Source organism: Arvicola amphibius, chromosome 3 (genome assembly GCF_903992535.2).
Source record: "Arvicola amphibius chromosome 3, mArvAmp1.2, whole genome shotgun sequence".
Taxonomy (NCBI): Eukaryota; Metazoa; Chordata; class Mammalia; order Rodentia; family Cricetidae; genus Arvicola; species Arvicola amphibius.
The window spans coordinates 172,695,011-172,720,115 of record NC_052049.1 but is presented as its reverse complement, the minus strand read 5'-3'; the positions used below and the strand labels follow the sequence as shown (position 1 = coordinate 172,720,115).

At 50.3% G+C, this 25,105-nt stretch overlaps 3 protein-coding genes across 11 annotated transcripts; 2 read left to right on the top strand and 1 right to left on the bottom strand.

The window, feature by feature from the left end:
• Positions 1 to 323: 323 nt before the first annotated feature.
• Positions 324 to 9,610, top strand: Abhd14a (abhydrolase domain containing 14A). Of its 9 annotated transcripts, none has more exons than XM_038323088.1 (6): positions 324 to 474; positions 2,489 to 2,599; positions 4,370 to 4,583; positions 4,704 to 4,819; positions 8,841 to 9,076; positions 9,257 to 9,610. In XM_038323088.1, the coding sequence occupies exons 3-6, from the start codon at positions 4,390 to 4,392 to the stop codon at positions 9,437 to 9,439; spliced, it is 729 nt and encodes a 242-aa protein (XP_038179016.1). In that variant the 5' UTR covers positions 324 to 474; positions 2,489 to 2,599; positions 4,370 to 4,389; the 3' UTR covers positions 9,440 to 9,610. The 9 variants fall into 9 exon arrangements, with proteins under 9 accessions (XP_038179016.1, XP_038179010.1, XP_038179013.1 ...); XM_038323082.1 differs by having other exon boundaries at positions 327 to 474; positions 2,489 to 2,739; XM_038323085.1 differs by having other exon boundaries at positions 394 to 474; positions 2,535 to 2,739.
• A 1,927-nt stretch (positions 9,611 to 11,537) lies between these two features.
• On the top strand, positions 11,538 to 16,930 carry LOC119809889 (aminoacylase-1A). The gene is given in 14 exon segments (XM_038323094.2): positions 11,538 to 11,642; positions 12,252 to 12,316; positions 12,412 to 12,516; positions 13,180 to 13,274; positions 13,764 to 13,841; positions 13,931 to 14,019; positions 14,108 to 14,164; positions 14,733 to 14,806; positions 14,888 to 14,937; positions 15,066 to 15,210; positions 15,294 to 15,362; positions 16,309 to 16,388; positions 16,525 to 16,585; positions 16,673 to 16,930. Coding segments are annotated over 14 exon segments (1,227 nt in total). The 5' UTR covers positions 11,538 to 11,548; the 3' UTR covers positions 16,838 to 16,930.
• A 1,398-nt stretch (positions 16,931 to 18,328) lies between these two features.
• Rpl29 (ribosomal protein L29) lies at positions 18,329 to 20,913 on the bottom strand. Its single transcript, XM_038323179.1, has 4 exons — positions 20,863 to 20,913; positions 20,426 to 20,470; positions 19,447 to 19,511; positions 18,329 to 18,790 (listed from the first exon to the last, which is right to left on the bottom strand). Exons 2-4 carry the CDS (start codon positions 20,460 to 20,462, stop codon positions 18,446 to 18,448), a joined length of 447 nt encoding a protein of 148 aa, XP_038179107.1. The 5' UTR covers positions 20,463 to 20,470; positions 20,863 to 20,913; the 3' UTR covers positions 18,329 to 18,445.
• Between the last annotated feature and the right edge of the window lie 4,192 nt (positions 20,914 to 25,105).

The window sequence follows — 25,105 nt, the reverse complement described above, 5'->3', positions numbered from 1 at the left end:
GGCGAGTAAAGAAAGTGTTTAGGTGGAAGCCTGGAGCTACCGCATGACAATAACATCACCTGGCATTTACACTAGGAGACCTCGGTGCCAGGAGGCCTCGGTGTTCCGAGTGACCTGTCCGTAAGTCCTATCACATCCCCATGCGGTGGGTCCTTTCCTAAACCTCATTTTGCAAACAAAACGATTTTAAAAATGAAGAGCCGGGTGGCTCTCCACAGACTCTCAAACCTCAAGCCCTTCCTTAACAGTTCCTAAAATCTGGGCCGGGAGAGGCGGGCCTCGGGGCCTCGGGGCCTCGGAGCACCGCCCCAAGTCTTCCTTGAGTAATTAGGCAAGGCCTGCAGCTGCGTACTGCGCAAGCGCTCAGTGGGTAGTCCGACTCTGACCCGCTGGTTACCGAGACGGAGGCGTTGCCACACTCGCCAGGCCGTTTGGCCCCGCCTCGTCACCGTCACCGTCACTCCTGTTAGCGCGGTGAGTATCTCCCGGGAAGGCGGCCCGCTTGTTGTCTGGGGATCGTCGTCCTTGTCCCCACCGCTTGGGGCAGAGTCCATTGGAAGGCGCAAGCGCGGCAACACGTGTGCAGTGTTCCTGCGCTGTGCGCGCGCGAGTGTCTGCGTGTGTTCTTGAACGTCTGGGTTTAAGTGTTTCTCTTCTCTTTTGCCGAGGGTTGGGTGGGGTGGGGTGGGGCTGGGGGGTTGTTCACTGGTCTGGCTGCTTGCTTGTATGCTTCTTTTTTGTATTTATCTCTGCATCTGACTGTATATTTCTGAAGGTTTATGTGTGTCCCTCAGCTGGTGCATTTCTTCCCATGCCTGTCTCCTCTGCCCACTTGCTGGAGTCTGTTCATCTTTCAGCGTGTGAGTTCCAGGGATTGTCAGGGTTGGCAGCACTTGCCTTTACCCACTGAGTCCCTTATTTGTTTTAGTTCATGGTCTCACTACATTGCCCAGGTAGGTCTTGACCATCCAGTACTCCTGAGTTTGAGCACTTGTTTCTGTCTTTGTTGTTATCGTTGTTGCTGGATTTTTGTTTTGGGTTTTTGTTGTTCTTTGTGACAGGGTCTTGCTCTGAAGCCCTAGCTCTCAAATTTGCCTGGATCCCTCTCCTTGAGTGCTGCACTCTGAGCCTGGGACTGTGTGTTTATGTGTGGTTTAAGGGTTAGGTGTGCTTTTGTGTTTGAATACTACGAGGAGGGTATGCATGTGGTGCTGTGGGTGTTTGGTTTTGTTTGTTTGCTTGCTTTGAGACAGTCTTGCCAAACAGCCCAGCTGACCTCAACTTATAATCCTCCTGCCTCGGTCTCTCTAGCTTCCGTGCCTGTGTATGGGTTGTTTTATTGTTTTGTTTTGTTTTTCTCTTTTGAAAGGGTGTCTCTCTATGTAACCCTAGCTGATCTGGAACTCCCTATGTAGACAAGGCTGGCCTCAAACTCAGAGATCCTCCTGCCTCTGTCTCCAGAGTGCTGGGATTAAAGCCATAAGTCACCATGCCTGTCTTATATATGGTTTTGAAATACATGTGTTGGTCTCTCTGCCTTCCTGCTAACTGGCTGTTGTGTGACAAAACTTTCCCTGGGGAGAAAACATACTTGTCTACTCACCCCAGATAGGGAGCCATGACAGACTCACTGAGCCAATGACTTTTATTGGGGTTACTTAAGAGAAATATGGATAAGGGGTTATTTACAGGAAGCCCACCCTAGTACGGGTGACAGTTCACAAAAACTGGGAAGCATTTGGAACACCCTACACAGCCTGCAGGCGCCTCAACAGGATGGAGAGTGTCCTTTCTGAGTGGCTCAGTTGATCTCTTCCAGGCAGTTCACCTGCGCTCTAAAGAGTCTTCTTCGCAGCTTAGCATTGTTTGGTCTGAGAAAGAGTTTCACCCTTTATCTTCTACGTAAGGAGGGGCCTAGTGAATCTGGTCTGCTTAAGGAGCTCCACTGCAGTTTTGACCTCTGAGGGGACCGTTAACACAACAATTGCATGTGATTGTGTGGGTATTAATGTAAGAAACCGACTTGCATAGGCCAATGTGTGTGCAGAGGCTGTTGTACATTTGCGGAATAGCTTCCCTTTTCTAAAGGTATTATGTGTACAATGTTCTGCCTGCGTGTACGCTTGCACACCAGGAGAGGGCACCAGATTATTAGATGGTTGTGAGCCACTGTGTGGCAGCTGGGAATTGAACTCATGACCTCTTGAAGAACAGTCAGTGCTCTTAACCTCTGAGCCATGTTTCCAGCCCCCAGGGATTAGCTTCTTGAAGTTTGTGGAAGCAAGACTCTTGTGTCTGTGTGAGTGTGTAAATATCTGTGTGACACGACAGAGGGGTATTCTAGTATCCAGAGCAAGCAGTCTGTTTACTCGGTTCTCCCTTCCCCCGCCTGTGGAGCAATCTGCATCAGAACCCCTACATTGTCTAGTCTTGGGCACCCTGGGTTGCCATGGCAATGAATAAAACCCCACCCCTTCACCCTGAAAAGAAGCACAGGTTTGCCCCTGGTGGACCACTAAGGAGGTCCTTCACAGATGCTCCGCCTCGTGGGAACCTGAGCTAAAGCTACGTTGGAGACAGACGTCCTTGGCTGCTCCAGGTGAGGAAGAAGAGTGTGCTCTTTCTCCACCTGGCTCCTGACTTCCCATCAGCACTGGAGGATCTGCTGCTGCCCCCACACTGCCTGACTTCGGAGCTAGAAAGTGAGATCTTCAGAAGAGTCCTACAGAGTCAGCAGAGGTGGGTGTGGCTCAGTGCAGGCCATAGCTCTGCTCCTCGGCCTACCACAGACTGCATTTACACTCAGTAAAAATGCATCCAGAACCAGGCAGTGGTGATGCATGCCTTTAGTGACATCACTTGGGAGGAAGATGCAGGTGGATCTCTTAAGTTCGAGACCAGCCAGGTAACAGAGTGAGTTTCAGGACAGCCAGGGCTAAAAGAAACCCTGTCCCAGAAGGAAAAAAAAAAAACAAGAAAGAAAAAAAAATGAGTTCAGAGTCCCAGAAACAAGACAAGCATGTTCATCTTAGGCCCAATAAATGATGACAGGGACATCCCATCCCCTCTGCTTAGGTAGAGTGTATTATGTAAGTCGTACATGAAGCTTGGGCAGGTACCAGGAGGCGCTTATCCCAAGTTACCAAAATCAACTAGTGACAGAGGGGAATTCTCGAACAAGACCACCTGCCTGCCTTGCTTGAGACCCCCTCCGGGCTAACAAAGACACCATACTGGAGGAGTTCACAAAGCAGATCATTTGGCAGAAGTGGGGTGGAAGCTGGTCCTTTTCTAGGCCAGCTACACTCCTAGCCCCCAATGTCTCAGACCTCAGCATTATCCCCAGCTTTCTCTGTGAACTGACCCATAATGGCTGGTGTGACCCTGAACTATCCCCTCCCATTGTGCAAGGCATTCTGTTCTTAGCAGTTTTCTAGACATCGTGAGGAAAGAGAGCCATTTCCAGGTATGCGCTCAGTGGTCTCTGTGCTCGTTGGCCTTCAGCAGCCTCTACTCCTCCATCCACCATTGTGTCTCCAGTTCATCCATCTCCTGCCAGTGTTGTGTTTTCTTCCAGAACACATATGACCTGGTATTTTGGAAACTGGCCCCAGGTCCCAGGTCTCTTCTGCTGTGGTGAGAATTTCACCTGTGAGCCTAGGTTTCTTCATGCCAGAGAACTGTAGTCCTATCTGCTCCCTGTGTTTTCTTGGGGCCTCTGAGTGCTGAGTGTAGAGAGTCATGAAGGCCACAGCCAGAAGAGCTGTGTAGTTCCCACAGTGACGACGGTGGCCATTAAACACGCCTGTGCCACAATCGGGTGGGGGTGGCGCACAGCTTTAATACCAGCACTCAGGAGGCAGAGGCAGGCAGATCTCTGTGAGTTCAAGACCAGCTTGGTCCACAAGAACAAATTCCAGGACAGGCTCCAAAGCTACAGAGAAACCCTGTCTTGAAAAGCAATAAAAACAAAAATGGGGGCTGGAGAGATGGCTCAGCGGTTAAGAGCATTGCCTGCTCTTCCAAAGGTTCTGAGTTCGATTCCCAGCAACCACATGGTGGCTCACAACTATCTGTAATGAGGTCTGGTACCCTCTTCTGGCCTGCAGACATACACACAGACAGAAGATTGTATACATAATAAATAAATAAATAAATAAATAAATAAATAAATAAGTATTTTAAAAAAACAAAAACAAACAAACCGTGCTGTGCCAGAGGGCCATCTCATGCACTTCTCCACAGAGTGGAGTGTCCCAGGCCTTTGCCCTGGCCTAGTAGAAGCTGAGTATGAGATATTCTTCCAGATCAAGAAAGGGAGGAGGGCTAAAGGTCTTCCTCAGCCCATCTCTTCCCTTTTCTCCTCCAGGCTGTGTGATACAAACCTTCATGAGCCGGTACCAGGCAGCCCTGCTGGGTCTAGGCCTGCTGCTTATGCTTCTCCTGTATGTGGGACTGCCTGGTCCCCCTGAGAAGACTTCCCAGCTCTGGAGAGGCCCCAATGTCACAGTCCTGGCTGGTCTCACCAGAGGCAACCCTCAAATCTTTTACCGGGAGGCGTTGCCTATCCAGCAGGCACACAGGTGAGTACCCAAGGGTTTAATGGAGGGACCCCAGCCCAACCTGTGGGGCTCAGGAACCTGGAGGGCAGTGAAAGATGGTTGCTTGGGTCCCATGCCTCATCTTCCCCCATATGTCTGCAGGGCGGAAGTTGTGTTTCTCCATGGAAAGGCATTTAATTCCCACATATGGGAGCAGCTGGGCACGCTGCAGCTCCTGTCCAAGAGGGGCTACCGGGCTGTGGCCATTGACCTTCCAGGTAAGTACCCCCACATCCAAGCTTAGAGAAAGCAGGCTGCAGCAGGAACAAAGGCACAGTCACCAGAAGGGAGCATTGGACGGGTAGCAAAGCCCAAGGTAAAGCAGGGGCGTGTGGGCCCCCATGTCTGGACAAACAAGTCGGAGGTCACAAGAAGCCACCACAATAAGAGCCTGTTTTTATTCCCTGCCTTGAAAACTGCAATGTGTGGTATTGTATGGCACAGAGGAAACGGAAAGGTGATTTGTTCATAAGCAACCATTGGGAGGATTTTTGTGCTTTTTGTGATTATGTAATTTTCGTGGCTTTGGTGGGGGGCACACTGCGGACATGAATAGATAACTCGTGAGAGAGAGTTGCTTCTCTTCTTCTGCCCTGTGGGTTCCAGGGATCTGTCAGGCTGGACAGCAAGCCCCTTTACCCACTCACTGAGACCTCACCACGCTCTCCTTGTTTCGATTTGTTTTGAACTGTACCCATGGGCTATGCTATACTCTGGGTTTATTGTTGTTTCCAGTACTGTGGATCGAACCCAGAGCCTTTTAGAACACTAGGCAGGTGCTCAACCACTAAGCTACACCTCCAGCCCCATGCTGTCATTCTTCTAATTAAAAATGAAAGTGCGGGTGGGGGTAGGAGGTGGCCCAGGGATGAGAGAGATGACTCAGCAGTTGAGTATGAGCTGTTCTTGCCCAGGACTTGAGAGTCTGTTTCCTAATACCCATTCCAGGCAGCTCACAACCTGTAGCTCCAGCTCCAGGGGATGCAGTGCCCTCTTCTGGACTCTGAAGAAACTCGAACTCATGTGCACAAACCTACATGCAAAGAGAGATACACATATAAATTAAAAATAAAAACAATATTATTTTGTTTGATTTTTGTTTTTTTGCTTTTTAAAAAATATTCATTTATTTATTATGTATACAATATTCTGTCTTGTGGGTCTGCCTGCAGGCCAGAAGAGGGCATCAGATCTCATTTCAGATGGTTGTGAGCCACCACGTGGTTGCTGGGAATTAAACTCAGGACCTTTGGAAGAGCAGGACCTTTGGAAGAGCAGGCAATGCTCTTAACCGCTGAGCCATCTCTCCAGCCCTTTTGTTTGATTTTTGAAACAGAGTTTCTCTATGTAACAGCCCTGGCTGTCTTGGAACTTGCTTTGTAACCAGGCTGACCTTGAACTCACAGAGATTCTCATTTCTCTGCCTCCTGAATGCTGGCATTAAAGGCCCTCGCCCAGATAACTCAATATTTAAAAACAAACAAACAAACATGAAGTCCTGCCAGGCATGATTGCACATACCTTTAATCCCAGGACTCAGGGGCAGAGCCAGGCTGATCTCTGAGTTCGAGGCCAGACTGGTCTACAAAGCTAGTTCCAGGATAGTCAGGGCTGTTATAAATCCTGCCCCCCCCCCCCAAAAAAAAAAACACATGAAGACAAATAAAAAGTGAAGTCCTAGAAGCCAGTAACACTTCTCTCCCCTCTCTGAACGACTGAGAGGGACAGCCCCGCTTTCATGCATTTCAGGAGGCTGCAGCAGTAGGCTCCCAGATTCAAGGCCTGCCTAGAGTACAGAGCAAGTTCAGAGGTAATCTGGCATCGTAGTAGAGACCCTTTCTCAAATAAAAAGTAAAAAGGGCTTGGAAATATTCAATGGTAGAGTCCTTGCCCTGGGCTCAACCTGCCTAGAGAGAGAGGCAGATAGACAGACAGACACACACCATGACACAGAAAGAGACTGACAACATGCAGGTTGTATGTGGGGGATGGGAGCATGAGCATCCTGACTACTTAATGAATATATTTACAGCTGTTGGACCCTGGAGTCCAATTGCTGAGGAGGAGTCACCCCAAGAGACCATTCTCACACCGCAGTTAATGTAAAAGCATGGGGATTTTTATTAATTCTGTTGCGACAGGGTCTTTCAGCATTTGAGAAGCCAGAAAGACCCTGAATGGCTGGTACAGGCTACTTTTAAAGCAAAAAGCCACAGAAACAAGGGGGGGAGTCTGGGAGTTGTTCTTTAAACTATTGTGATTGGCTTATTCAAAGGGCTATTACCAATAATTGGCTGGAGAGCTTACCTCACATCAGGTGAGGTAAGAGGGAACATCTGAGGGTCACTTTGTCCCCTTCCCAGGGACTGAGTCAAAACATCAGGAACTGAATCAACACCTAAGGGTTACCTTGCCCCTATTCAATAACTGAATTCTATTTGGAGAATATTTACAAGGACTCAGGGAGATGGAAAATCCCCAACATTCCAGTACATGCATGTGTAGTTGTTAGGTCCCTGGTTCCCAGGGGAGGGGGAGCACTAATGCTGAGAGGCCTCAGCTTAAAGTTCTACACACCTTTATTTTCCTAGCTACACCATGACTTTGTGGGGCAAGCCAGGTCCTGAAACCCTCCTTTGCTGTTAATGTTTAAACTGTTAAAGTGTGGGCCATGGGAGGCATGGGCAGGCTTGTATTCTCATTTCTCAGCTGGTGGATTTAAAATTTTCAGTGTTACCTGAAATACCCAAATATATAACTGAAGCGTCTTTGGATATGTTTCTTTAAGTATAGGAGAGTTGGACATGGTGGTGCATCGCTCCAGCTCTCAGGAAGCAGGGGCAGGCGAATCTCTAAGTTTAAGACCAGCCTGGTTGGTCTATAGAGTAAGTTCTAGGATATCCAAAGCTACACAGAGAAACCCTATCTCACTGGACTATGGTGGCACATGCCTTTAATCCCAGCATTTGGGAGACAGAGGCAGGCTGATTTCTGTGAGTTGGAGGCCAGCCTGGTCTACAGGAGCTAGTTCCAGGACAGGCTCCAAAACTACAGGAAAAAAAAAGCCCTATCTCAAAAAACAAACAAACAAAAGAAACATTTAAGAGTAATAGTTTCTCTAAAGTTGCTATCAAGAACAACTGATGAGTCAGGATACACTTTTAAGTTTTTTGGCAAATACTATGTTACCTTTCAGCAAAGCTGTATAGATTGTTCCTTCTGTCAGTCATGTAGGTATCCATTCCTTACCCCTTCCTGACACTGGTTGTCATTAACTTAAAAGTTTAGCCAAGCCTTTAATCCCAGCACTCGGGAGGCAGAGACAGGCGGATCTCTGAGTTCGAGGCCAGCCTGGTCTACAAGAGCTAGTTCCAGGACAGGCACCAAAGCTACAGAGAAACCCTGTCTTGAAAAAATACCAAAAAAAAAAAAAAAGTTTAGCCAATATAATGACTGAAAGATGTTTCTCCATTTTTTATTTATTTATTATTTTTAAGGACTTATTTATTTGTTTGTTTGTTTATTATGTAGACAGCATTCCTTTCATGTATGACCACACACCAGAAGAGGATGCCAGATCTCATTATAGGTGGTTGTGAGCCACCATGTGGTTGCTGGGAATTTAACTCATTACCTCTGAAAGATCAGTCAGTGCTCTTAACCACTGAGCCATCTCTCCAGCCCGATGTTTCTCCTTTTAAAAACATTATTATTAGTTGGTTGGTTGATATTGTGTGTGTTTGTGTCTGTGCACATGTGTATGTGTGCATGCACGTGTCTGTGTGTGTGTGCGCGCACACAGGACAAAGTGCATGTGTGGAGGTCGGAGGACACTTTATGGGAGTCAGTTTCCTCCTCTCGCCACATGGGTTCCAGGGATCAGATATAAGTCATTCAGGGTTGTGCAGCGTGTGCTTTTACCCACTAGGTCATCTCACCTGCTGGAAAACTGAATTTCTAATGGGCCAATTTTAGTATGAAAACTTGCTTCTGAAAATGGCTGGGGTAGAATGTGCTATGTACCACCGGTCCTCATCTCTTTTCCCCACTGTGATGAGCAGGAAGTCCTGAGCAGTTTTCAACCTGTGGATCAGGATCCCTTTGGGATCACATATCAGATATCCTGCAAATCAGATATTTACATTGTGATTCAAGACAGAAGCAAAATTACAGTAAAGAAGTAGAAACAAAAATCAACTGTCCTAGCTCCTCTCAGGTAGTAACTGCTGCTGTTCCCAGGTTTTGGGAACTCAGCGCCTTCAATGGAGGTGAACACAGAGGCAGGGCGAGCGGAGCTGCTGAAGCAGGTACTGCAGGATCTAAAGGTGCAGAATGCTGTATTGGTGAGCCCCTCACTGAGCGGCAGCTATGCCTTGCCCTTCTTGATGCGAAGACACCACCAGCTACGTGGATTTGTGCCCATCGCGCCTACCGCCACACGGGATTACACACAGGACCAATTCTGGGCTGTGAAGGTACTTAGCAAGCTGCAAAGATGCTGGCACCCTGTCCCTGGCTTGTATCACGTGGGGGATGGTCCTAGAGGGTCGACCCCAGCAGGTGGTAGTGTGGGGACAAGGCTCCTTGAAGGAATAGCTTGTGGGTTGGATCTTCACCGAAACCCAGGACCAACAACTTCCGACCTTGCCCTGCAGACCCCAACTCTTATTCTGTACGGGGAACTGGACCACACCTTGGCGCGGGAGTCACTGCAGCAGCTCCACCACCTGCCCAACCACTCTGTGGTGAAGCTGCACAACGCGGGCCATGCCTGCTACCTCCACAACACGGAAGCCTTCCACCTCGCCCTTCTCGCATTCCTTGACCATTTGCCTTGACTGGACTCACTTCCCAGAACTGATCTTGAAGGATCTAGATCCTCTCTCTCCTCTTCCAGGGAGGCTGGCCCTGAGTGGGATTGAGGACAGAGGATCAAGCCCAGCCAGGACTTTTGATTTAATTTCACAGGCGCAATAAAGAAAAGCCCTTTTGTCTGGCTTGGAGAGTGACATTGTGTTTCCTGACTTGTGCGGGGAAGCTGGGGGTGGGAGGCAAGTCTGGGCCTGCTCTGGGATGGATGGGGAGGCTGGAGGCAGTGCTCCTGTGAGTCTAAGTAAGAGTGTACTACTTCCTCATAATCTGTGCTTCCTTCTCTGTGCCTCAGTTTCCTCCTCTGTAAAATGGGCGTGGTGACAGTATCAGGGGAAATGATGGTGGGGTTGGATTACCTGGTAACATAGGGCTAAGGGTGCTTAAAGGCAGATGTTCCTGTGGCTGCAGTTCCATTGGGATTGCTTCGGGAATACAAATGACTTCCCAACCGCGTGAGGGCAGTGCAGAGAAGGTGGAGATGGCATGTGGCTTAAGAATTAAAACTGTTGTTGAACCACCAAACCCGATCGCTTCCTTGTTAGGGGTGAGCAGCCAGAGACTTCAACCCCAAGTGGGTGGGATGGCCCCTCTTTGATCCTGCCTGCTCCCTTGGTCCCAGGGTTGAAGTCTTCTGACCCTTCTCCCTCCCCAAGCTGGCTCAGCCTCTGGAACAGAGGGCAGAACTCGCTGAGAGTACAAAGAGCAGCTCGGTGCACAAGTGGGCAGCTACAGTTACAAACAGCTTGCTGGTGGTCACAGGGACAGCCATGCCTCTGTTTCTCTCTCTGCTGGAGGCGGAGGAGCTGAGGGTTCAATGTGGGGTCAGCCAAGATGCTCTTTCCCAATCTCCCATACTGGCAGGTGTCATGATTGTACCTGATACACACGATTGCACATGATGCGGGGCACCCCTACCATCTCAGATTCATAACGTCACATGTATGGTTATATCACCGTAACACGTTCACAGCCACACATTCTCCCATCCAGACATTTATCTTTCATTTACGGCGCCTTGCCCAGACGCCCACTCTGCCTGGCCAGGGTTAAAGCCCCCTGAGCACATAGGCATACTGGAACTCACGGGGTGGGGAGAGCAGATGCAAAAAAAAAAACCTTCACTACACAAGGAGTGAGGCAATCTGGGAGGGCCTCCCTGAGGAGTGGAGGCAAGAAAAGGGCAGAGAGAGGACAGAGGGGACAGGATGCACTTTGCAGCCCGACACCTAGAGAGCAGATGAATACCCAATGCCGCTGCGACGACTTTTAGGGCCAGGCCCCGCCCTCTTTTCTTGTCCTATCCGGAGGCTGCAGCGGGAGGAGGGTCCTTTGGGGGCGGGATGATCCTAAGCTTGCGGTCCAAGCTCTAGGGCGGGGCGTGGGGAGGGCGGAGCTGGCCGCAGTGAGAAGGACCCAGGGGGTGGATCCCGGATCCAAGCTTCCAGTTACCCGGCGCAGGCCCCACGCAGAGCCAGGCAGGGACAACGGTGCCGAATCCGCCACGAGAACTGGGACGGCCCCTTACAGTCTCCTGTCTCCGCCCCTCCACCACGCCCTGGCCACGTGGTGGGCGTACCCGGGCGGTTTTGAGATTGCGACCTCGGTGGACCCTGAGACCTGGCCTCAGTTCCGAGAGGGCCCTGAGAGAGGAGAGGACGGGACGGAAACCTGGAGAGAGCAAGGTTGGGAAACCTGAGGGAGGGGTTGAGGTGGGGCTCCGTGGCATAAAAGCCCGGCCTTTGGGAGGAATATTTTGTGGAGGGTGTAGGGAGTCAATGAATGTCTCATTCAGACCAAGTTCTCCTACTTCCTGAGCTCTCTCTGAACCTCTCTGAGCCTCAGCTTTCTCTTTTGTCAAGTGGGCACTAAAAGCTCAAACTTACTTCCTTAGGACTCTTTTGGGTATTAAATGAGGAAACGTTTAGAAAGTAGCTAGCACAACACAGAATGGGGGAGTCAAGCCGAGGTGGGAGCAGCATTGGAAAGACCAGAGTGCAGGTGCAGCCCACTACGCCCAGCTGCTACCGGCGGGAGAGTAATTACTACTGACTTTGCACAAGCCAGCACGCGGCGCCATGACCACCAAGGGTCCCGAATCCGAGCACCCCTCCGTGACGCTTTTCCGCCAGTACCTACGCATTCGCACTGTGCAACCCAATCCCGACTATGGTGAGAATGCAGGGTCTTAAGGCCTGTGATGTGGCCTCAAGGGCTGGGAGGGTGCTGTACACTGTTTTCGACACCTGTCACCCAATGGGACCCCACTCTGCGTTTCTGATGCCTCGTTTTCTGTAGCCATCCCTAGTATCGACTGACTAAGGCAACCGGTCCCACTGTGCACCATCCTTTCCCTGTGCTAGTTAAAGAATGGCTTCTCCTCCCTCCTCAAGGGCCAGAGTGGAGTGGGGAGACTGGGGCAACCACAAAGAGACACCTCATTCCCAGTCTACCACAGCTGAACAAAACGCACAGTCCTTAGGGAATCCAGCTTGGTGGCTGGGAATCTTGTGCATGAATCCAAATCATGTTGTAAAATTTACGATTTGCAAGCCAAGAGACTTTGGGTGAGTCTCTTCACCTCTGAGGCCTCTGTCTTTAAGAAAGATAGTATCTGCCCTTCACAGAGCATCACTTAAGGGCCAAGAACATTGTTTTGGTACATGGATGCGGGTGTCTTTGGGGATTTGGAATTGTGTTGGGAAGGCAACTGTACATCTCTGGGCTGCCTGGGCTGGTGGGTACCAGCAAAAGCAGTGCCAAGGCTCTCTGTTTCCCCAGGGGCTGCCATTGCCTTCCTTGAGGAGAGAGCCCACCAGCTGGGCCTGAGCTGTCAGAAAGTAGAGGTGAGCCTGGGATCCTGAGCAGGGTGGAAATGTGGGTTTGGGGACACCTTGTCACCTGCTGCTGACTGCCTGCCTCCTGACCTCACTCTCTACAGGTGGTGCCTGGCTATGTGATCACCGTGCTGACCTGGCCGGGCACCAACCCTACACTCCCCTCCATCTTGCTAAACTCCCATACAGATGTGGTACCTGTCTTTAAGGTATGTATAGATGGGCGTGGGCGGGCCTAGAAGACAGATGTAGTGTAGACTTCAGGGTGTCCCCCAGGAACCCATGGTGCTGATCCACCACTTTTATCATTGTTGTTTTGGTTTTTGGTTTTGTTACCTCCACCCCCACCCCTGAAACAGAACCTCACTATGTAGCTCTGACTGTCCTGGAACTCGCTATGTAGGCCAGACTGGCCTCAAACTCACAGAGATCCACCTGCCTCTGCTTCCTGAATGCTGGGATTAAAGATGTGCGCCACTATGCCTGATTTATCCACCACTAATTCTTTTTTGTTTTGTTTTGGTTTTTTGTTTTTCGAGACAGAGTTTCTCTGTAGCTTTGGAGCCTGTCCTGGAACTAGCTCTTGTAGACCAGGCTGGCCTCGAACTCACAAAGATCCACCTGCTTATGCCTCCCAAGTGCTGGGATTAAAGGCGTGCGCCACCACTGCCCGGCCCACCACTAATTCTTAGCCTTCGTATGGCATGGCTCTATACAAGCAGCCTTTGTCCAGTAAGGGTTCTGGGTCAGGAAGGGGTGAGGCTGGAAACTGATGGGGGATGGAAATCAACTAGCTGTTTTCTTTAGCCCTCTTCTAACCCTCTCACCATTTCAATTCTATGGCGGGCCTCTCTTCCCACCTTTGTCTCCAGGAACATTGGCATCATGACCCCTTTGAAGCCTTCAAGGATTCCGAGGGCTACATCTATGCCAGGGGCGCCCAGGACATGAAAAGTGTCAGCATCCAGTGAGTATCCTCCATTCCCAGTCCCCTGCTGGGCTCAGCAAGAAAAACAGAGATTGTGACTGAAAAACCCCCAAGCCAAACAAGGATCATCTTGACTTTCTAAATAAAGCAGAAATTACTGCCATGACCATTTATGGATGGGGAAACAGGCCCAGAAAGGGCAGGGAGTTTTCTGGAGTCCCTGAAATACATGGCAGGGAAGTGTCAAGGGCACAAGACTCTGCCCCTCACACCGCTGGCGTTGCTCTGCCCCGCACACACAGCGCTGCTCTGCCCCTCACACCGCTGGCGCTGCTCTGCCCCTCACACCGCTGGCGCTGCTCTACCCCTCACACAGCTGGCGCTGCTCTACCCCACACACCGCTGGCGCTGCTCTGCCCCTCACACCGCTGGCGCTGCTCTGCCCCGCACACCGCTGGCGCTGCTCTGCCCCACACAACAGCGCGCTATGCCCCGCCACCCACTAGCACTTAGGCTCTGCTCCCTTAGGTACCGGAGGCTGTTAGAAGACTGAAGAAGTGAGGGCCACCGCTTCCCTAGAACCATCCACCTGACCCTTTGTGCCCGGTAGGAAGGATTAGGGAGGGGCATCTATGAGGAGGGGAAGGAAAGTGTGTTGCGAGGCATCTCATATCACATCCCTGACACTTTTACAGACGAGGAGGTGGAGGTCACAAAGGGATGGAACTGTTCGTGAAGCGGCCTGAGTTCCAGGCTCTGCGGGCAGGCTTTGCCCTGGATGAGGGTGAGCAGGTTGGCCAGCCTCCTAGGTGTAGGGAGGCTGCAAGGGGAATCTGAGTCACTCCACTCTGTGTACCTGCTCTCTCCCTCAGGCCTGGCCAACCCCACCGATGCCTTCACTGTCTTTTATAGTGAACGGAGCCCTTGGTGTGAGTATGGACTTGGGGTGGGAGTCACTTTCTCCTGCCTCCTTTGCTAAAGCCATCCCTAGGTCAGCTGACCAAGGCATTCAAGCCCCCTGTGCACCACCCTTTTCATTTTCTGGAGGGCGGGTTAGAGACAGGGTTTCTCTGTAGCTTTGGAGCCTGTCCTGGAACTCACTCTGAAGACCAGGCTGGCATCAAACTCAGAGATCTGCCTGCGTTTGCATGTGCCACCACTGCCCGACACACTACCCTTTCCTATGCAGCTCCATGTGGTTACTTCTGGCAGCTACTTAAGAAATGGCTTCACCTCACCCCGCAAGGGCCACTTCTAGCTAGGTGGCAACTCAGAAAGTGCTAGGGCTTTAGAAGGTGATGTCTGGGGCATCCAGACTTTTGCCTTCCAGCTCTTTCCTTCCTGGGTTCTAAGGGTTCTAAGCCCTTGGGTGTTGCCAGGGCCAGGTTCCTGTACTATGCCTGGGGCTCAGAGTTCAGAATGCAGAAAAGACCTGGGCCCACTATAGGATTCACTGTGTCTCCAGCTCTCTCAGGCTGAAACCTCTGTTCCTCCCAGGGATCCGGGTTACTAGTACTGGGAAGCCAGGCCATGCCTCACGCTTCATTGAGGATACAGCAGCAGAGAAATTGGTGTGTGGCCCACGGGGAGTCTGGGCATTCGGGAGGCTCTGTCCCAGGGCCATTCTCACGTCTCACCTCATCCTCTCCTAGCATAAGGTTATAAGCTCCATTTTGGCATTCCGGGAGAAGGAAAGGCAGAGGTAAGGCAGCCTAGGAAGGCGGTGGGGTGTGGGGGTGGCTCTGGAAGATGGGAGGGAGATTTGTGCAACCTTCTATTATCTGCTGCTCCTGCCCTCTGCCTCCCCCCCTCCCTCCTGCACCGATGCAGGCTGCGGGAGAACCCTCACCTGAAGGAAGGGGCCGTGACTTCTGTGAATCTGACTAAGCTGGAAGGTGGTGTGGCCTATAATGTGGTCCCTGCTGCCATGAGTGCCAGCTTTGACTTCCGAGTGGCACCAGACGTAGACATGAAGGTGCCACCTCCACTCAGGTTTGAGGGAGAGAGCCTGGGTTCTCAGTCCTGTCCTAGTGGCTCAGCTCATATCCCTTCCTTCAGGCCTTCGAGAAGCAGCTGCAGAGCTGGTGCCAGGAAGCAGGCGAGGGGGTCACCTTTGAGTTTGCTCAGGTATTGACTTGGGACTTATGATGAGGGAGCATCAGGGCCACTAGAGACTCACCTTACCGAAGATGATAATAACATAGGAGTGTGTGCCTGGCGCATCTCTATTATACACCTGGCTATCCCCTCAGCTGTAAGAGATGTTTCCTTTATTTACCCATAGTAGCTGCAGAGACCATTGTGGATGGATGATAAGGGTCTTGCCTCATGTTCCCCACAGCATGAAGGGCGGGGGGGGGGGGAGGAGTATAAATGTTTGTGTACTTTGATTTGTAATGTAGTTCAGTTGGCAGAGTGCATGTCTAGCATGCCTGAAGCCTCATAAAGCAGGAAAGTGACATATGCTTATGATCCCAGCACGCAGAGGTAATGTGGGAGGAGTAAGTCCTGCTGCTTTGGTCACATAGTGAGCTTAAGGCCAGCAAAGGCTACCTAAGACCCTGTCTTAGAATACAAAATAAAGGCAAGGCGTGGTGGCTCACACTCTTAATTCCAGCACTTGGGAGGCAGAGGTAGAAGGATCTCTCTGAGTTTGAGACCAATCTGGTCTACACAGTGTCCTTTCAGGACAGGCATGGCTATGTAGAGAAACCCTGTCTTGAAAAAAAGGAAGGAAAGAGGAAGGGAGGGAGGAAGGGGGAGGGAGGGAGAGAGGAAAAAATACTCTGATGAGCTTATATGATTATGCACACATGTGGTTCAGGAAAGTGGGACCTTGTGTTCAGAGAACATGTATTCTGCCAGTCTGAGGGCCAGAGCACCTGAGCAACAAGCCTGTGGGCTAGGATATGAAGGACTTTGCCAAACAGACAGATTGGAAGAGGTCCTAGGCTACACTGGCCACCTGGAAGCCTGTTGGATGGATGGGTGTGCCTTGTGCCAAGCACAGCATTCTATGGGTAGTGGAGCCTGAAGTCCTGGTCCTTACCCTGTCATCCCTCCCCTTCCCCAGAAATTTACAGAGCCCCGAATGACACACACTGATGATTCCAATCCCTGGTGGGCAGCTTTCAGTGGAGCCTGCAAGGAAATGTGAGCACTGACCAGCCCTCTTCCCATTACCCAGATCCCCAGAATCTTGCCTCCTCTTTCCCACCATCCTGTGCCCCTCCGGCTTCTCCCCCCTCCCCCAGTCTTTCTCCCCTTTTACCAGGCTCTTCCCCTGCAGGAACCTTACCCTGGAGCCAGAGATCTTTCCCGCTGCCACTGATAGCCGTTATATCCGAGCGGTGAGCTACTCAACTCACAGGGCATGCCTGGCAGTGGGCTGGCCTGAAGGCTGCCTTCCTCCTGACAGCATCTTATCATCCCTGCAGGTGGGGATCCCAGCTCTGGGCTTTTCGCCCATGAACCTCACACCGGTGCTGCTACATGACCATAACGAACGACTGCATGAAGCTGTGTTTCTCCGTGGGGTTGACATATATACACGCCTAATCTCTGCACTTGCTAGTGTGCCTGCCTTGCCTGGTGAAAGCTGAGCCCCATGCCTCCCAACCCTTGCAACTTTCAGCCCAACCACTGCCAAGGAGCGGTTGCCCCTGCCCAGAAATAAAGCCGGTGTTGGATGGGAAGTTCTTATACTGTGGACAGTCATGGAGTGGGAATTTGTTGCTTTCTCATCTCCATTTCAGATGGGAAAGTTGAGCTTTTGAGCCCTTTAACTGTTCTGTGCCTCTTGGCCAGTACAACACAGCCACATCTGGAGGCCCCAGTTCTGTGAACCAGCACACTTCAGACCTACAAGGTCAAGATACTGTTCCCATCACAAGTGTACTGTACTGGGGGCCTGGAGAGGTGGCACAGGGATTTTCCTGCAATCATCAGGTTTTCTGAAACAGGTTGGACAGCTCTTAATTTATCCAGGTACATTCCGTAAGTACAGACAGGGGAGATGGAGCTCAAGCACCAACCTGTAGAGAAAATCCAAACCCTGGCCTGTAGCCTACCTGTTGTTTTTGGCAATGACCCCGGCTCATAGTAAGGGGCCAGCACTTTGTACTGCTTACACGTTGAACCCTTCCAGTCTTTGCACTAAGGTCCAAACAAGACATTCTGCACTGGAGCTGTGGCTCTCCAGTGGGAGCACTGTCCCTAAAGAGACCTCACAAGAGCAAGGCTGCCTTTCCTGCTCTCCCTAGCCATGGGATCAATTTCCATACATGGTTAAGAATACTAACACCTCAGAGCAACCCTAACATAGGCTAAACCTGCGCCATCCCAGCATCCCTAAGTCACCAGAGGCCAGGGTTGGATCAAGGCTAGTTCTGAAGGTCAATTGTACTCAGGACCCACTCTGTCTTGCAGAAAGCCTCACCGATTGGTTGCTCTAAGACCCTACTGAAGCTGGCAGTCAGCTTTGCTCCTGAGGTTAAACCAGATCTGTCAAGGCCAGGGTCTACTCTAGTTGGTTCAGCCCAAGCCTGATCATCCTGAGTTCAGATTCCAGTTGTCCCCTAATCTACATTCCAACATGAGCACCATGGTACCCAATACACCTTACACAAAGAAATGTAAAGAGATGGGTCAGTGTTAGCCTGGAACTTGCCACCAAGCTGGTTTGATTTCCCCAGGACCCATGTTTCCACAAGTTGTCCTGACTTTGTGAGTCCCCAGCCAGAACACTAGGGCTATGGCACCAGATGTAAGGTGATGTCACCACTCACCTTCCCTTCCCAGAACCAGCACAACCCAGCGGTAGACGCTAGCTGGGTGCTCCCATGATAGCTCTATGCCAGAGTATGCTTTCCCTACCCAACAAAGGCGTCTAAGGTTTCTTCCATTCCCTCAGCTTATGGAGCAGTCTAGATGCCTTGGCTCCCCAAAGTACCAACCATTCCATTTACTAAGTCCAGGCTATTCTGACTCCAATCCATACCCCCCCACACACACACCTTTATCCAAAGCTGCAATCTTCCTCTACTCCAGCAAGGGTAGCAGTTCTACCCTAGTCCCATGACAACAGACACAGGTAACAGAACTTGCCTCAAGTTTATTTGTAAAAACAGCACGAGGTCCTGACCATCTGCAGACACTGTGTAGATATCCACACCAGTCCATCTCTTCACACTGGCAGACTGAGACCTTTCTTATGGGGCCTTCACAGGGGCCTGGGCACCTTTGGGAGCCTGAGCTGCAGCTGAGGCCTCTGCCTTGGCTTGAACCTTGGGCTTTGTTTTTTGGAGCCTACGACCCCTGGCCATGTAGCTTCTAATCCGCTTCCCAAGCTTGGGGTGAGCGATGAAAGCGAGACGGGTGAGTTTGCGGCTGGGGCCCTTTGGCACCTTGGGCTTCACCACCTGGGGCTTCACCAGGGCCTTGATGGCCTCCGCACGTGCGCTCGCGGCCTTTGCGTTATTTGCCTGCATCTTCTTCAGGCCTTTCTTGTTGTGCTTCTTGGCAAAACGCATGTTCCTCAGGAACTTGGGGTCAACCTGGAAAACAGAAAAGACACAAATGGTAACATATCCAGTCCCCAGTCATCTCGCAGAGCTCCTATCCACATCAAGACATCAAGTTAACCTTGACCACAAGAGGGTTGGAGAGCATCAAGGTCTATGAAGAATCCAGCTGCATGATTTCTGAAGTCCCCTAGGTTACCCTCCCTACCTCAGTGGAGGGAGTCAATTAAATATCAAGACCTTCAGATTCACATCAAGAGCAAGATTGCAGGCAAAGAGCAGGCCAGGTGAAGGCTCAGCTAATCCCCTGGACCACTTACACACTCAGCCAAGTGTTCACTTGTCTGGTACTAAGCAGGATCAAGTGCACTGAACCAGTCAGTGCACAAGAGACAAACCACAAGGTACCCAGTCCACAAAATCCCTCCCTCCCTCGAGGGCTTCTGCGAGCAAGGCAAACTCTTTTCTTCCTGGGAGCAAGTTACACCAGGGTAGGGAAGGTCAAGGAAAGCTATGCCAGGATTCTGGCAGGGGAGAGAAAGGAGCAAAAGATACTGGAAAGCATTAAGCCAAAGGCCACTTAAGAGTAGCCAGAGGGTGAACCCAAGAAGAGAAAAAACAAACTACAACAGGCCCTAGACTGTGGACGGGAGTCAAGGGGTATTTTATGATCCAGCAAATACACTTACCCCTTTGAGAGATTCGTATCTTTGTGACCGGGGTTTCTTGATGCCATTTCTGTGCCATTTCCGGGCTGTAGGGTGATAAATACCCACAGATCAAAGAAGGAGGTACCATCTACTAAGACCACCTAACAATGGTTCTCAGCCTGTGGGTCGCGACCCTTGTTTACGATTCCTAACAGTAGCAAAATTAGTTATCAAGTAGCAACGAAAATAATTTTATGACACACGAACTGTATTAAAGGGTTGCAGGATTAGGAAGGCTGAGAACCACTGACCTCACATCACAGCAGGCATCGTCCTTTTGAGTTTTGAGAAAACACTCGGGAACAAGTGCAAAGCATCTTTTTTTGTTTTGTTTCTTTGCGACAGTGTTTGTAGCTTTGGAGCCTATTCTGGAACTAGCTCTTTGTAGATCAGGCTGGCCTCAAACTCAGAACTAAGCCTCCCTTTGCATTGTGGGCATCTTAAGGGGGTTTCTGGTTCCCAAACTTGTAATCTCAAAACTGGCTAACAAGGGCTGGGCGGTGGTGGTGCACGCCTTTAACCCCAACACTCTGGAGGCAGAGGCAGGCGGATCTCTGAGTTCGAGGCCAGCCTGGTCTACAGAGCTAGTTCCTGGAAAGGCTCCAAAACTACATAGAAACCCGGTCTCGAGCCGGGCAGTGGTGGCACACGCCTTTAATCCCAGCACTCGGGAGGCAGAGGCAGGCGGATCTCTGTGAGTTCGAGGCCAGCCTGGTCTACAAGAGCTAGTTCCAGGACAGGCTCTAAAAAAGCTGCAGAGAAACCCTGTCTCGAAAAACCAGAAAAAGAAAAAAGAAAAAAAAAAAAAGAAACCCGGTCTCGAAAAACAAACAAAATCCAACTCACTAATATCCTACCGGCTTCAGGCTCACCGGAAGGGAGACACCTTCTCCCTTCCGCTGTGTAAAAAAACCCATTTGAACCGGTACAGGCAGCGGCTGGAGCCCAAGGAACTTACACTGGTTGTGTGTGGTGTGGTTCTTGGACTTGGCCATGACTGGACCTGCAGGAGAGACGTAACATCAGGGCTGGGGCTCCTCAGAGCTGGTCGCCTGTCACCCTGAGCTGCTCAAACATGGAGAAACCAGACTAGGGCAGCAGCAGACGCTTCCGACTGACGACATCCACCGGCCTCACATCAGCCACCGAATGCGACCCTGCCTCTCAAACGCGGGCAATGAGGTCCGGAAATGAACTCTGCCGGCCCCCGGGGCGGCTTTCCCTACCATCCATTCCCTGAGAACGACCAAACGCCATTCCCGCCCCGCAGCTTCTACGTCCCACAGTCCCGCAGCGGGCCGCCCTGTCCTCCCTGCGGCCCGCATAGCGCGACCCGCGACCCGCCGACGCCCACGAGTCACGGATGGCATCGGATGCCGCTCAGCCAACACTCACAGTAACCGGCGGCTCCCGAAGCGCCTGCGACCGGAAGAGAAAGAGAAAGGCCGCGGTGCAGCACGGGAAATAGGGCCGACACCGCCGGAAGAACCGACGGAAAAGCTTCCCTTAGTGCTGGTGGGGTAGAAAGGTTCCGCGACCAGAAAGGAAGAGCTCAATCGTAGACCCGGCACGGTTTGCGCCTGGCCCCGCCCTCTTTAGCGTCACGGATTTTTCTCTCCTCCTCCTCTCTCTTTTTGATGGGGTCTCTCCATTCTCCGGCTGCAATTTTCTGCTCCTGAGGTTAAGAACGCGGGGCAGGCATGGACTACGAGGTGGGCCAGCCTTCCTTCTCTTCCTCCACTGCCTGCTTCGCTCTGGGGGCTACTCTTCATTAAAAGACCCCGAAAGCCAAGAGAGTCTTTGAGGGATGGATGTTAGGGAGCAACGAATCTGTGTTTTTAAAAACCTCACCTGGCTCCTGTGTGTACCCTGTGTGAACTGAAGAGGGCAGAAAAGAGGAGGAAGAGCTGTGAGATTTGTACAGACACCACACAAGGGTGCTGGCTGCCTGCGGCTGCTGAGAAATAAACTAGGAAAGAGAATAGACTGAACTTGGGGTGCAGAAGATGAGGGAGAGAAAAGAGGCAGCGATAGGCCAAGTCTGGTTCAAAACTCTAGGTGCATGGTGGTGCTGATTACAGGATCAGGACAAGAGGCAGCTTTGTGGTTTCTTTGTAGATCCCATTAGGTGTGGGATGGAGCTGGGTGAGGTGACATAGGCTTGTACTAGCCGCCACTTGGAGGCCGGGGAATTGCAAGTTTTGACGTCTGCCCGAGTAACTCAGCTAGATTTTGTCTCAAAAAAAAAAAAAAAAGTTTTATCCTGCCGTGCTTGTTGGTTTATGCCTTTAATCCCAGCACTCAGGAAGAAGAGGCAGGCAGACTCTGTGGATTCAAGGACCAAGGCTATGTAGAAAGACCCTGTCTCAAAAATAAATTTTGTTTTCTCACATCCACCCAGCACATAGGACCTAAGTCTGAGACAGAACCAGGAGGATCAGGAGTTCGAGGTCATCTTCAACTATATAGCTGAGACCAGGCCGGGCAGCGTTCTGCCTTGTCTCAAAATGCAAAAACAACATGCTAGTGAGGTAGATAGCTCAGCAGGTAGGAATGCTTGCTGCTCAAGTCTGAATTCAAAGGGACCCCGATCAGATTCTGGAAGGGTAGACCAGCCTCCTGGAAGTTGTCCTCTGATTGCCTTAAATACCCATATAGAGACTCTCAACTATAGTAATTACCAATTGGGGGTGGGTCTTCAAGACAGGGTTTCTCTGTAGCTTTGGAGCCTGCCCTGGAATGCTCTTGTAGACCAGGCTGGCCTCGAATTCACAGAGATCCACCTGCCTCTGCCTCCCGAGTGCTGGGATTAAAGGAGTACGCCACCACCGCCCGACAACAAAATTTTTTTTAAATAAACAAAGTTAAAAATTTTAAAGCTAGCCGGGCTGTGGTGGCGCACGCCTTTAATCCCAGCATTCGGGGAGGCAGAGGCAGGTGGGTCTCTGTGAGTTCAAGGCCAGCCTGGTCTACAGAGCTAGTTCCAGGAGTGCTAGGGCTGTTACACAGAAAAACTCTGTCTGGGGGGGTGGGGAGTTAAAGACAGGACAAGTTACGGAGGTTGAAGGGACACTAGCCACTTGAGTGTGTGGCTCTGGCAGGCCTTGCCCTTCTCCCATTCTCTCTGTCTTGCTAAAAGCCATTTGATTACATCCAAGGTTTATTCATTTATTTGGTCAGTTCCTTCTGAGACGACTTTCAAGATCCAGCTATCAAAGTATTGAAGTCCAGCAATCAGAAGCCCCCTTTGGTTCACCTAGTTAGCATGTCCAATTAAAATTAACCACCTCATCTTAACACGTGGTTTCACCCTTTCTTTACCTTTATAAACCGCCTTTTGCCTATGTACCACATCTGTCTCCCCTCTATCCAGAGGCAGTCCTTTGTCCCTCTGGGACAAATATCCCCTGCCCCCTTCCCCTTCTCCCTCTATCCCCGTCTTTGTCCTTTTCCCTGCCCTCTGTTCTTCTGGGACAAATAAATCTTGTTTTTTGTGCTGAGAACTTGATCTTGGGGGTCCTGAGCTGATACTTTTCCTTACGGTGGTAATATAACTGTGGTGACATGGTACATGTTTGTATAATATGCAGGAGGCCCTAAATTCAATCCCTCTACCAGGGGGAGAAACAGAGACAGAGATCAAAATCAGGTAAGTGCTGCTTCCAAGTGACTCAGCGGCCCTTTGCTTCTTTGTCATGCAGTTCAGACCCCATGTTGCAGTGAGACCTGTTTTAAAGTTGTGTTGGTTTATGTATATGAATGTTTTATCTGTGTGTATGCCTGTACCATGTGCATGTCTGACTCCCAGGGAGGCCGAAATTGGGGAATTGAACCTGGGTCCTCTGGAAGAGCACTGAGTACCCACCAAGTCATCTCTTTAACGTAATTTTTTTTAAGATTTATTATGTATGCGCATGCAGTGTTCTGTCTGCACGCATGCCTGCAGGCCAGAAGAGGGCACCAGATCTCATTACAGGAGGCTGTAAGCCACTCTGGAAGAGCATCCAGTGCTGGGGGAGGGGGGAATGCTGCGGCACGCATATGGAAGGAAGAGGATAACTTACAGGCATCAGTTCTCTCCTTCCCATCATGTGGATCCTGGGGAACAAATTCAGGTTGTTGGGCATGGTGCCAAGTGCCTTTATCCACTGAACCATCTTATCTCATGGACCTTAGGTGTTTCAGGCTGGCCTCAAACTTGGTATGTAGCTAAGAACGATCTTAAATGTCTGATCCTCCTGCCTCTGCCTCCTGAATGCTAAGATTTCAGAATGAGCCACCATATCTGGTCTTATGCAGTGCTGGGGATGACTAGGCAAGCACTTAGCCCGCATCAGTTGTATGTACACTCCTCTCTAAACTGGTCACTCCTCTCAGTAACTCCTCTTTTGTGGTAAAAACATCTTGAAACATGTCCTAGTACTAGAGGCAATGAATGAGCTAGTTTGGGAAGACAAGCAATACGGTAAGCGGTGTTCTCTAAGTGGATTTTTAGGGAACACTCCTATTTCCCATCTTATGCCTAAGCATGATGGGATATGCATATAATGAAGAACAAATACATCATGGGAAAGGACATGCGCAACACATAAAGGCATACATGACCCAACCCTGTCAATCAAAACAAAAGAAACAAACAAAAAAACAAATAGGTGCAGCAGGGTGATGGTGGCGCACGGCTTTAATCCCAGCACTCAGGAGGCAGAGGCAGGGGGATCTCTGTGAGTTCGAGGCCAGCCTGGTCTACAAGAGCTAGTTCCAGGACAGGCTCCAAAGCCACAGAGAAACCCTGTCTCGAAAAATAAAAACAAACAAACAACAAACAAACAAAACCAAATAGGTGCTAGAGAGATGACTCAGCAATTAAGAGCACTGCTACTCTTCCTGAGTTCAATTCCCCGGACCCACATTTTTTCTCAGAACCATCTGTAACTTCAGTCCCAGGGGATCTGATACCCAGGGTATCTAATTCTGGCCCAAGCAGGTACTGCACTATGTAGTACACATACTTACATGCAGGCAACACACCAATACACATTAAATAAATAAATCCTTTTAATTAATTAATTTAATTTTTTTGAGACAGAGTCTCTCTGTAGTCCTGGATGACCTAGAACTCACTGTGTTGAACAGGCTGACTTCAGACTCACAGAGATCCATCTGCCTCTACCTACCAAGTGCTGAGGTTAAAGGTATGAGCCATCATACCCGGACATCAACAATTATGTTTGTTTTTTTGTTTGTCTGTTTGTTTGTTTCATTTTGTTTTTTCAAGATAGTTTCTCTGTGTAACTCTGACTGTCCTGGAACTCTGTAGACCAGGCTAGCCTTGAACTAAGAGATCTGCCTGCCTCTGCCTCTGAGTGCTTGGATTAAAAAGTGTTCTGCCACTGCCCAGCCCTTTTTTGTTTGTTTTAATCAATATTTGTTTGTTCCTTTGTTTGTTTTTTATTTTTTTTGAGACAGAGTTTCTCTATGTAACAGTCCTGACTGTCCTGGCATCTGCTTTATACATCAAGCTGGCCTCCGCCTCTCGAGTGTTGGGATTAAAAGTGTATCCCAGCTCAACATTTTTTAAAGGAGCACCTATATGGTGGCAGAGGCTGTGCGTTTGTTTTATATTATTATTATAGTTTAT

Bases quoted from the DNA above. Each gene is read 5' to 3' on its own strand.
- Rpl29 (XM_038323179.1), bottom strand. From the start codon at position 20,462: ATGGCCAAGTCCAAGAACCACACCACACACAACCAGT. The intron at 19,512-20,425 runs GTAAGTTCCTTG...ATCACCCTACAG, and splicing joins CCACACCACACACAACCAGT to CCCGGAAATGGCACAGAAAT. The intron at 18,791-19,446 runs GTAAGTGTATTT...TCTGTTTTCCAG, and splicing joins GATACGAATCTCTCAAAGGG to GTTGACCCCAAGTTCCTGAG.
- Abhd14a (XM_038323080.1), top strand. From the start codon at position 932: ATGGTCTCACTACATTGCCCAG. The intron at 954-2,488 runs GTAGGTCTTGAC...CACCCTGAAAAG, and splicing joins GGTCTCACTACATTGCCCAG to AAGCACAGGTTTGCCCCTGG. The intron at 4,584-4,703 runs GTGAGTACCCAA...ATATGTCTGCAG, and splicing joins CCTATCCAGCAGGCACACAG to GGCGGAAGTTGTGTTTCTCC.